The sequence below is a fragment of the Vipera ursinii genome (assembly GCF_947247035.1).
Source record: "Vipera ursinii genome assembly, chromosome: 1".
In the NCBI taxonomy this organism is placed as follows: Eukaryota; Metazoa; Chordata; class Lepidosauria; order Squamata; family Viperidae; genus Vipera; species Vipera ursinii.
Window position 1 is genome coordinate 40,471,803 of NC_139512.1, and position 12,625 is coordinate 40,484,427.

At 38.6% G+C, this 12,625-nt stretch overlaps 1 protein-coding gene and 1 long non-coding RNA gene across 2 annotated transcripts in view; both read right to left on the reverse strand.

Annotated features, from left to right (window-relative positions):
• Nucleotides 1-12,625, reverse strand: part of LOC310650755 — an 852,012-nt gene that overhangs the window by 522,249 nt on the left and 317,138 nt on the right. The gene's annotated exons all lie outside the window — the stretch shown is intronic.
• Nucleotides 1-12,625, reverse strand: part of PPP4R4 (protein phosphatase 4 regulatory subunit 4) — a 49,233-nt gene that overhangs the window by 3,988 nt on the left and 32,620 nt on the right. Inside the window, exons 15-22 of the mRNA XM_083379464.1 lie at nucleotides 12,264-12,408; nucleotides 11,337-11,378; nucleotides 11,177-11,251; nucleotides 10,010-10,085; nucleotides 9,302-9,382; nucleotides 4,478-4,571; nucleotides 2,386-2,453; nucleotides 1,234-1,376 (exon numbers count right to left, since the gene is read on the reverse strand). Of these exons, the coding sequence (XP_083235590.1) occupies nucleotides 1,234-1,376; nucleotides 2,386-2,453; nucleotides 4,478-4,571; nucleotides 9,302-9,382; nucleotides 10,010-10,085; nucleotides 11,177-11,251; nucleotides 11,337-11,378; nucleotides 12,264-12,408 (724 nt within the window). The remainder of the gene's footprint in view (nucleotides 1-1,233; nucleotides 1,377-2,385; nucleotides 2,454-4,477; nucleotides 4,572-9,301; nucleotides 9,383-10,009; nucleotides 10,086-11,176; nucleotides 11,252-11,336; nucleotides 11,379-12,263; nucleotides 12,409-12,625) is intronic.

A 12,625-nucleotide genomic window follows, 5' to 3' on the forward strand; every position in this document is an offset into this window, starting at 1 on the left:
CACTTAACAAATGTCTCACTTAACAACAGAATTGTGGTCACAAGTTGAAGATTTCCTATATTCACAAGCTTTCCAGTGCTCTTCCATGTGCACATGCCTCCGCATCTGCCAGGCTGCAGAGACAGGGCTCAGACGTCTGCAATCAAAGCCCCATCTCTGCAGCCCAGCAGAGGGGCTGAGGGTCCAACTCAGCAGGCAGCAATGTCAGCCAAACCCCAAGAACAAGAGGGAGTTCTCAGGCAGGTGGCAGCAGCTTGCAACCTTCCCTGTCGGCTTCTCCACTGACTTTCTGAGAAAGTTAACAGAGATGATTGCAAAGGGCAATCACATGATCCAAGGGCACTTGGGAATTGGTCATTAAATGTGAACAGGTTGCCAAATGCCACAAATGTGGTCGTGTGATCACAGGGGGAGCAGCACAATGTTTACGATAGCCAGAAGTGCTTTATGGGCCATAAAGCACTCTTTCTGAGACAATGGTAATTTCAAACAGTTGTTAAATCACCAGTTGTAAACTGAGGATTACCTGTAATATCAAAAAATACAGGCTGCTGATGAATCAAATTGCAAAATAACAGTGCCTAAGTACACAATGCTTCTTTAATTATCAGTACATTCATACATATGAATTTGTACCTCTTTTGACCATCATCTGAATCTAAAGCTATTATTCCAGAATGATGATCAGTACAAGTACAAAGTCATATGTGTGATTCATAGAGATAATGAATACTAATTCCACACTACCCTTACCCATATCTAACAGCATTAAAATACAGTGATAACTCAATTGCAGCTGTTCCTGAAAACCAGTGTAATGATTACTTTAGTCATCATACTAACCAGAACTACCATAATAATTCTAGTTCTTTGTACCATATATTTGGGCCAGGAACATTGTTTTTGAGATGAAACAGCTTACCAAAACAGCTTACCAAAACAGGTCCCCAATACTAAATCAGAAGCGTTAAACCATAACTTAATTCATGGGTTGTCTAGTCTTAGTAATAAATTAGAATGAATCTGTAACCTCTACTTCTGTATTCTTGCTAAAACAGTGGTTAAAACAATCATAAATAATTATCTCGACATAGCTGTGGAAATGACAACATAAGCAGAATTCATTTTCATCCTGAGTATGAGAAACAACTTAAAAGTGTGAAAATGAAAAATCAGTTATTTATTGTAATCTTTAATTCTGCACTAATTTTAGTTGATCACTTACAAGCTAACCTTCCGTGAATGGCTCTCTTTATTCCCATTGCTTTTTTGATCAACCGTGTTATTTGTGTTACGAGAAGAAGATGGTAAGGTGGAAGTAGAGTTAAAAGCAGCAGTGCCACTGACATTGTTGGGACGAGTTCGAAAGGAATCGTCTGAAAGAAAATATATAAAATTTCAGAAAATCAGATTATAATTAAACTACCGCATTTTTCGGACCATAAGATGCACTTTTTTCCCCCAAAAGTTGGGGGGGGAAAACGAAGGTGCGTCTTATGGTCCGAAGGTGATCCGTATGGCCAGCCCCAACCTCCGCAAGTGGAAAGCAAGGGAGATTGCCAGGAGCACGAATCGGCACGTGCTGAGAAACACCGATCTCACGCTCCTGCACTCTCCTTCGCTCGGTTTCAGCTTCCCTTGCTACAAGAGAAAGCAGGCTGAAACGGAGTGAGGGAGATTGCCAGGAATGCGAATCGGCTGATCTCGCGCTGCTGCAATCTGCCTCGTTTCAGCCTGCTTTCTCTTGTAGCAAAGGAAGCTGAAACCGAGCGAGGGAGTTTGCAGGAGCGCGAGATCGGCCGATTCGCATTTCTGGCAATCTCCCTCACTCCATTTCAGATTGCTTTCTGCAAGAGAAAGCTGGGCTGCAGGGCCGCCTCCGCGGGTACTGCTCTAATGCAGAGAGGGAAGGACAAAGAGCGAGGGAGGAAAGGAAGGAAGGAAGGAAGGAAGGAAGGAAGGAAGGAAGGAAGGAAGGAAGGAAGGAAGGAAGGGACAATGGGAGAGGGAGGGAAAGAAAGAGAGAGAGAGAGAAAGAGAGGGAGAGAGAGAGAAGGAGAAAGAATTTTTTTTCTTGTTTTCCTGCTCTAAAAACTGGGTGCGTCTTATGGTCCAGTGCGTCTTATGGTCCGAAAAATATGGTAATTTGTTTCAGAGCTACAAATTTTTGTTAGTTGCATGAACTGATTATCAAGCAGGTATGCTAGCTTAAATAATTTCTTGCAATTGGGACAAAACTAAGGCCACTGGACTCTTTGGAAACAAAACAAAGCCACTAAAAGAATTGTAATAAAATATTATTTTATTTAAGGAAGATGAACAGTTCAGTATGAAATATAAATAAATGAATGAACGAATTAATGAAAAGTAGCACAGTTTTCTTACCAGTAAATGAGAACATAGAATTCTTTGCTACTCCTGACACTGAAGTATAGCCTATTGAAGAACTCTTGCTGAAGATATAACAAAAATATAATGGGAGTGTTATAATGTGTACTTATCATTATTAGTTTTTATAATTTTTCATTTCAGAGATTTCAAGACAGTTCACAACCTTGCACAACATAGTTATAAAGTAATAGTCCTCAACTTATTACCGGTATCACAATTACACCTGAAATCTTGATTGTTAAGTTGTCGTAATGATCTTTTTGCTTAACCACCGCAATCCTGGGTCTCCCAATTGTAATAGTTAAATGACCGCATGGGTTGTTGAGTGGTCAGAGTGAAATAGCTGCCTGCCAAAAGTGGGCATGTAGCTCCCATCTCTGCATGAAAAAGTATTCCTGGCCTGTGTTTCTCCAGCTCAATGCAGGAGTTCCCCTCCCCTCAATGCAGCAATCCAAGCTTCATTTCTGCAGTCCAGCAAAGGAATCTCCCTTTCCCCTATGAATGGAGGGAAGGGGGATATCCTTTGGCAGGCAACAGTAGCTTACAACCTTCCCTGTCAGTTTTCCAATTGATTTTTCTGGGAAGGCCAGTAGAGAATGTTGCAAATAGTGATCACATGACAACCCATCACAGGAGTTCCTTTCCCCTTCATGTGTGGAAGGCAACCACTCTGCAGGGCTGGAGAAAGGAAGCTTAGATCTTCTGGATCCAAGCTTCTTTCTGCAGCCCAACATGGGAATTCTCCTCCCATCTGTGTTCCCAAAATGACTGCTGTACTGGGCTGAAGAAAGGAAAACTTGAAACTTCAAGATCCGAGCTTCCTTTCTCTGGCCTATCACAGGAGTTACCCTCCCCTCCACGTGCTAGCTTTTCTGGCCCTCAGAAATATCACATTTGCTAGCTTTTAAAAAATATAGACACATTTGGCCCCTTCCATTTTTTATCCATTTAATTTTTAAAGTATGGCACATCACTCAAAGAACAAATTTTCCTTTCAGCCCTTCCTTCTTCAGAATAGAATAGAGCTGGAAGGGACCTTGGAGGTCTTCTAGTCCATCCCCCTGCTTGAGAAGGAGGACTTATACCATCTCAGACAGGTGATTGTCCAATCTCTTTTCAAAAACTTCCAGAGATGGAGCACCCATGATTTCTGGGGGTAAGCTGTTCCACTGGTTGATTGTCCTCACTGTGAGCAAGTTTCTCCTTAATTGCAGGTTGCTTCTCTCTTTGATCAGCTTCCAACCACTGTTTCTCGTCCTCCCCTCTGGTGCTCTGGTGAACAGCCTGACCCTATTTTCTTTGTGGCAGCCCCTCAGATACTGGAATACTGCTATCATGTCGCCCCTATTTTTTTTCTTTAGACTAGCCAAACCCAAGTCCTGCAGCCGTTCTTCATATGTTTTAGTCTCCAGGCCTTTCATCATCTTAGTTGCTCTTCTCTGAACTTTTTCCAAGGTCTCAACATCTTTTCTGTAGTATGGTGACCAAAATGGATTGCAGCATTCCAGGTGTGGTCTTACTAGGGTTTTAAAAAGCGGTACTAATACTTCGCGTGATCTTGATTCTATACTGTACTAGCTTTTTTGACAGCTGCTGCACACTGCTGGCTCATAGTCAAGTGATCATCCACCAGGACTCCAAAGTCCCTCTCACAGTTGCTGTTTTTGAGCCAGGTCTCGCCTAATCTGTACTTAAACCTTTGATTTTTCCTGCCTAAATGTAAAATTTTGCTTATCTCCACATTAAAACTCATTTTGTTGGATAGGGCCCATTGTTCAAGTTTGTCAAGATCTTTTTGAGTCCTGAGCTGATCTTCTGGGATGTTGGCTGTTCCTGCCAGTTTGGTGTCATCTGCAAATTTGATGAGTTCCCCTTCAATTCTCTCATCTTAAGTCATTGTTGAAGATATTGAAAAGTACTGGGCCTATGATTGAGCCTTGTGGTACCCCACTGCTTACTTTTGGTTTTTGGAACCATATGCTTGAATTGGCAAAGCAAATGTTATGCTTCCATAATGAGCAGCTACAGTATAGGTTGTACACTACAATCATGCACCTAACATTAGAGTAAACAAAATATTACATACCTGGGGCATTTGTCAATGTTGCCATATTTTGACTGCAGAGCTTGAGTACTGAAAGACTGACTTCTAACCAATTTAGACTTTTTTACTTCTTTGCCTAAAAGAAAAATTGTAATTAATAATATAGCTCTTTCTTAGCAAATATATAACTGCAAGTGCAATCCATAATCTGCCAATGAGTAATGCTAATAGGCATGAATAGCTGTTTTTTTTTGTTTTTTTTTAAAAACATGTTTATGTTCCAAAAACCATTATCCTCACGGAACATAAAGGTCCAGTTATGAATTTTATGGAATTCTGACAAGACATGTGATCTAATTTCACTGAATACAAGTTAACCATACAGGCAATGATTATTAGAATTTGAAGTTCTATTATTTATATTATTATATTGTGCTATCTTTACCATCTTGAGTTCTGGAAAAGGTAGAAAATATATACATTTTCATCACATAATTCCTTTTGATGGTAAACAAGCTTAAGAAAAACACAAAGAATTATAATAATAAACAAAGAAATTAAAGATAGAAAACCAGGAGAAAGGTATCTGCAAAACCTGGACCAAAGGTGAGATTAGATCTACCTGGGGAGACTCCCCCCCCCAAAAAAAAACTTAGTACATTCACCCACATGCACATACCCATCAGTTATTATTTTGAGGTAAGCAGTATTCTATAGAGTGCAGAAAAAGAGTTCAAATCATAACGGGAAACATGAAAGTATGAGACAAGAAAAACTGTATCTAGTTCACACCAATATCCAATAACTTTCAATAACTTCCTATCTTTGCAAATCATCCTTACTTCCACCATTTTCTTATGCTGCCTTTTGTTCTTTAAATTTTTCAATTCTTTCTTCTTGAGACTCTCATCAACTCTCGCCTAACAAAATATTCTTAGTCATCTCCTTTGTCATGGCTCATTCATTTCCCCCCACACCCCCATATTTGTTTACAATTCATCCCCAATTTGTTTTCTCTGTATTACCACCTCAATTACGTTTTTCATACTGGTCATTCACTTTTGTATCAGCCCACATTTGTTCATCATCCAGTAATTTTTGGGCATGTCTCTTATTTTACTACTACTACTACTACTACTACTACTACTACTACTAATAATAATAATAATAATAATAATAATAATAATAATAAGTCCAACCCCCTGCTCAGGTAGGAAACCCTATACCATTTCAGAGAAGTGGCTGTCCAGTCTCTTCTTAAAAACTTCCAGTGTTGGAGCATTCACAGCTTCTGGAGGCAGGTTGTTCCACTGGTTAATTGTTCTAACTGTCAAGAAGTTTCTCCTTAGTTCTAGGTTGCTTCTCTCCTTGACTAGTTTCCACCCGTTGCTTCTTGTCCTGCTTTCAGGTGCTCTGGAGAATAGCTTGACTCCCTCTTCTTTGTGGTAGCCCCTGAGATATTGGAACACTGCTATCATGTCACCCCCTCACCCTTCTCTTTATTAAACTACACATACCCAATTCCAGCAACCGTTCCCTATATGTTTTAGCCTCCAGTCCCCCAATCATCTTTGTTGCTCTTCTTTGTACTCTTTCTAGTCTCAACATCTTTTTTACATCGTGGTGACCAAAACTGGATGCAGTATTCCAGGTGTGGCCTTACCAAGGCATTGTAAAGTGTTATTAGTACTTCACGCGATCTTGATTCTATCCCTCATTTTATGCAGCCTAGCACTGTGCTGACTTTTTAGGCAGCTGCAGCACACTGCTGGCTCATATTTAAGTGATTGTCCACTAGGATTCCGAGATCTCTCTCACAGTTGCTACTATTGAGCAAGGTACCACCTATACTATACCTGTGCATTTGATTTTTCCTGCCTAAATGTAGAACCTTACTTTTTTCACCATTGAATTTCATTTTGTTAGATAGAGCCCAGTGTTCGAGTCTGTCCAGATCCTCCTGTATCTTAAGCCTATCTTCTGGAGTATTGGCTATTCCTGCCAGCTTGGTGTCGTCTGCAAATTTGATGAGTTCCCCATCTATCCCCTCATCTAAATTGTTGATGAAGATGTTGAAGAGCACTGGGCCCAGAACAGAGCCCTGGGGTACCCCACTACACAGTTCCTTCCATGTAGATGCAGTTCCATTGAGGACCACACGCTGAGTACGGCCTGTCAGCCAGCTACGAATCCGTCTGGTGGTGATGCTATCTAATCCACATTTTTCTATCTTATCAAGTAGTAGGTTGTGATCTATTTTATCAAATGCCTTACTGAAGTCCAAGTAAATTATATCTACAGCATTCCTCTGGTCCACTAGTTTTGTCACTTGGTCAAAGAATGTAATAAGATTTGTCTGGCATGATCTGTTTTTGACAAACCCATGTTGGCTTTTAGTGATAACTTTGTTCGCATCAAGGTGTTCGCTGATTTGTTGTTTATCTTTTCCAGAATCTTCCCAGGTATTGAGGTCAGGCTGGTAGGTCTGTAGTTTCCTGGATCTATTTTTTCCCCTTTTTTGAAGATGGGAACTACATCAGCTCTCTTCCAGTCCTCTGGTGGTTCCTCAGTGCTCCAGGATCTTTGAAAAATATAGTTCAGTGGTTATGAGATCACGTCTGCCAGTTCCTTGAGAACCTTGGGGTGTAATCCGTCTGGTCCTGGTGATTTGAACTCGTCTAGGCTGGACAGGTGCTCACTTACCATTTTCTTGCCTATCTTAACTTGCGTTTCTATTCTGTTTTTTATTGTAGTTATCCTAGACTCCCAAAGACCTTTTTTGATTCCTATATTGAAAGTTATAAAGTTCTGCATTCCTGTCTCTAGTGATAAAACTTCTGCTTGCTCCATTTGCAATTGTATACAAGGTTATAAAGTTCTGCATTCCTGTCTCTAGTGATAATCCTGTCTCTAGTGATAAAACTTCTGCCTTCCCCCATTTACAATTGTAAAGTTCTGCATTCCTGTGATAAACCTCTGCCTGCTCCATTTGCAATTGTATGCAAGGTTATGAAGTTCTGCATTCCTGTCTTTAGTGATAAACCTTTGTCTCCTGCTTCATTTACAATTGTATATAACAAGACTTGTCTCCTGTAATTGCCTTTGCCTCAAGATATGGCTTCCTGTCTCTTGAAATTGTCCTTGCCTCAAGTTATACCTTCCTGTGATAATGTCTCTTGTAATTGTCCTTGCATTTGTATACGATAAGCTATGCTTTATTGTTTCCTGTAATGACCTTTGCCCTCTTCATTAGCAGTTCTCTGTTAGCATTTGTATACGATAAGCTATGCTTTATTGTTTCCTGTGATGACCTTTGCTCTCTTCATTAGCAGTTGTATGCAATGAGTTATGTTTTCCTATGACCTTCCATATGTTGCTCCCTCATGAGTGTACTTCCCCCTCCCTGATGAAACTGCCCAATAAAAGAGTGCTGTGCAAAGCTGTTCGGGGGCAACACCATCCACCCCGGGCACTCTGTGCTCTCTCACCTTGAACAAACTTGTGTTGGTGCCTCAGTTTGTCCTAGGATCCTGTTCCTGCGCTATCGCAGTTCCCAAGTGTGACCGTTGGAATGTCCGGCACACTGGGTCGGTGGCAAAGGGCAAAATCCTTCCATATTCAAGGTGTTCACCCTTGCGAGGGTCCCTCTAAATTCTCACCCCTGTTACGGGGCTCTAAGAGTTGAGGCCGGAACCCTGATCGGTCGCTCAGCGCAACATTTTATGGCACTGGTTTTGGTAGGTTGGACTGTTTTTTCCCTTTGTGTAAAGACAGATGCAAAAAACGAGTTAAATAGTTCTGCTTTCTCCCTGTTGCTTGTCACCTTCTTGCCACTTTCCCGCACTAATGGACCAATCATTTCCTTAACTTTTTTCTTGTTTCTTATATGTTGAAAGAAGGTTTTTTTTTTGGTTTTTTTTTGACTTTGGTCACAAGCCTTAGTTCATTTTGAGCCTTAGCTTCTCTCACTTCATCTTTGCAGGCACGGGCTGTTTGCTGATATTCTGCCTTAGTTATGTGCCCCTCTTTCCACTTCTTATACTTGTCCTTTTTATCTTTCAGTTTATCAGAGAGTTCTTTATGCAGCCATGCTGGTTTCTTTTGAAAGCTGTTATTTTTCTTCTTTCTTGGTATTGTGCTAGACTGGGCCTTTATTATCTCACTTTTCAAAATTTCCCAAGCTTCTTGCTTCTTATGCAATTATATTCTCACTCCATTCACCTTATTTTAATATTTCTCCTGCAATAACTTCCATATGAAAGGTAGATAAAAGCACATTTAATCTTTAAACATTCAGTTCCTCAATGTTTGCTAAAAAGTCAATATTATCTTTCCAGCTGGGGACATTAAGGCTCAAAAGGGCTAATTTAAAAATGCATCCTAAATTCAGGATCCATGACTATCATGAAATTGAAATTTGGCCAATTTTATGACAAAAAACTATCATAAAGCAATTTTATGACATAATACAACATTTCATAAAACATTTCGTTGGTCAACTCCTGAAGTTTTGGCTGTGCTATACAGTTCAATATGGGCTACTTTCAAGGCAGATACATTTTTGAATATTTTCCTGAATTTTTAAAAGTATTTCCAGTGCAGATATACCTTTAATGCAGGGGGTCTTCAAACTTTGCCCTTTTATGACTCATGGACTTCAACTTCCAGAATTCATCAGCCAGGCACGCTAGCTGAGGAATTCTGGGAGTTGAAGTCCATGAGTCACAAAAGGACAAAGTTTGAAGATCCCTGCTTTAATGCCTTCCACAGGTCACCTGAGACATGACGCTTTTCTACTTATTCCTTTATGTGCTTTGCAATATAGATTTGATTTTAAAAATTATGCAAAAGAGATTTGTTTCTTACTTGTTGAAGCGCCTGAAGGATTTCCAGAAACAGACATTGGGATAGTTTTGGCCAACGTTGATGATGCTTTACTGTCTCTACCTAAAACAAAGGTTATTATATGCACTATATAGAGATTAACTATAGATTCAACTTTCCCCCATCATTAATTATGGCTTCAAGGTGCCAGTGTACAAAAGTATACTTATTACAAATAATGTAATATTATATTTTATTTTCTGTTGTAATTTTTTACTCATTTTAAAAGCACTGTAATTTTTATTATGTATTTTATGTTTTGTTCTTTTCTTCTTTTGCTATTATTTAAAAAGCAATAATAATATTATTATTTAAAAAGCAATAAAAATTATAAAAAATAAGGCTTTTCCATAATATATTTTGATAATTGTACCAATCCATTTCAAATAATAGCCCTCAACAGTCAGTAGTTTGGCCTCCAATGGTTTTGTGTGGAAACGTTCCCTAGCAAATAAGAACTGGGTCATTTCCATAATATTAAGTTTGGACTTCCTACTTCAAATACACTGCTATAACATGCTCTTATAGTAAGTTAGCAGCAACTATCCCTAGAGGTTTTTAATTAATACAATAATATCTACCACCTCCAGCTGATCACTGTTTGTTAAATAAATAAATAATAAACAAGCAAGCAAGCAAGCAAGGCCTTTGGAGAAAGGAAACAACCCCATAAAAATCACAACAACTTACGCTTCTTTTCATATATTTTATCACTCATATTTGTAGACCTGCTCTCATTTTGCTGTTTCTCTTTTTCTAATTGTTCCTAGTAGGAAAACAATGTAATAAAAGTGTTAATGGAAAAATAAAATCTAGATTAATAGGCTGCATCTTTTGTGCTAGCATGGTTTTATGATCTGCCTAGGTTCAAAAAAACAGCCTGAAATGCTTTATGTTATCAATGATAAAAGAATTGTTTGTTCAAAGTGTATTTTGGTGCAGAAGCTGCCAACCTCCCCTAAAAATAAAGCCATAAATATATAAATAAGCTCTCCTTCTATGCTACCACACTGTTTAGTTGCTTTCTCTCTAGAAAAAAAAGACACAGCTGTAAAATTCTAGGAGAGCACCCAGATTGGGGAAAACCAATTGTTTCTCTGATTTAGATATTCTACTTGTGGAGACCAATACTTTCTCCAAAGTAATCTTGATTTGGATCTAAAGGTCTCAATTGCATACATGGCATAATATCTAGAGTTGTTAAAAATAGAGTCCACACAGAAGGGAGTGTATACTCTGGAATTTCCTGGGTATTAAAATCATGCCTATGATGAAAAAAGCAAATCCTCCCATTTAGCAAAATAAACTAACTTCACCAAAGGATGAAGTGAAGCAATGTATGAAGGCAGAAACTGGCATCTGAATCATCTGAATATTGAAGCAAAATATTACAGGATGAGATACTTTTTGGGGTCCACAGTAAACAGTGAAATGTTCTACGCCAGAGCTGACTATGAATTAATGTTACTCTTAGGCAAGCCACTATGATTCCATTCATAACATGAGAATAATGTTGACTACATTTTAGGATTACTGAGATGATGTAACGTGAAGTGCAATCAACACCTCATACCAGTTCTTATTAGTATCAAACATTTGGTGATATGGTTCCTAATGCATTTTGTACTCACAGCAACCTGAAATCTATCTTTTCAAGGTAAGTTACATACAAAAAACTCAGTGTCTTTTTGCACCAACATTTCCCCACATCTTATCTTCAAGAATAAGGTAAATGCTTAAGAATTTTTAGAGCATTTCTAATGCAAATTCATAAAAAATAATTGTAAACCTTAAATTAGAATTCACTGGTACTTGGTATGATAGTCAAGTAACACCTTTTTCATGCAATAAACATACCATTTCCAAAAGAAGTTGTTCCTCTCTTTCTTTCTGCTGATCCAATAGGTCATTTTCATAAAACCTCTTCTGAAACTGTTCAAATGTGAAACCAGAAGATCAGCAATCATGTTGGAAGTTTCAGCAGATTATTACCGCTATCATTTGAGTTTATACTTACAGCATCTAAAGAGGTATCCATTCTGTCAAGTTCTAGTACCATCTATTAAAAAAATACTTAGTATTATTATAGGTTTGCCATAATTGTTTTAAAAGAATCTCAAATGGTTTGGATTTCCTACTAGCAATTTTAGAAAGGACATAGACTCATCCAGAGGATAAGATACCAGGCTACCTTGGGAACTGGGATGCCTACCTACTAGAAGCATGTAACATTCTTTAAGCAGAAGCTTACTGATCATAACATAAGAGACTTCTAATTATGGATGCATATGTTTGAACTATATATGATCCAAAATTCATTGTAACTATATGTTCCTTCCTATACATTTATGGGGGATGCGGTGGCTCAGTGGGTTAGGACGCTGAGCTTGTTGATCAGAAGGTCGGCAGTTTGGCGGGTCGAATCCCAAGTGCCGCGTAACAGAGTGAGCGCCTGTTACTCGTCCCAGCTTCTGCCAACCTAGCAGTTTGAAAGCACGTAAAAATGCAAGTAGAAAAATAGGGACCACTATGGTGGGAAGGTAACAGCGTTCCGTGCGCCTTTGGCGTCTAGTCATGCCGGCCACATGACCACGGAGACGTCCTCGGACAAGCGCTGGCTCTTCGGCTTTGAAACGGAGATGAGCACCGGCCCCTACAGTCGGAAACGACTAGCATGCACGTGCGGGGGAACCTTTACCTTTTACCTTTATACATTTATAGTAAGACCATTATATTTGATTTATCTCAAATATGAATAGCATGAACAAAATTTCAAAAACTTTGCAACTCATAAATTGGATTCACATATCACACTAAACCAAGGTGTTACTTGGATTTAATTGTTGCATTAAGCAAACCATGATTTTGTACAATGAAGTGTTATCTTAAGAATTATTATAAAAATATAAGAAAAATACTGAATGAATAAAAGAACCTCACATACTTTTTTAACAATGTTCAAGACGTCTTTATCTTTTTCCTCACATAGAAGTTTTCTTACACTCATTTCTAGCTGCTGCAGTAAATGTTTGTCTGTGGGAACCTTGAGGGTTGACTTCACTTTTGGTAATAAATAACAAAGTTTCATTCTATATAGGAAAATAATGTTTACATTTTTAAAAAAACTGAAGATATACACAAGATTAAAAAATGAACAGAAACATGCAAACTGTGAAGTGATAAATAATATTCAAGTAAATAAAGACTATGCTGCAAAGCCTTAAAAGAAGAGTTAAAGCCCAGTAAAATGATGGTTGCTAAAATAGACAGGATTGATAATTAGGGAAAAAAGATTATTTTGTTTGG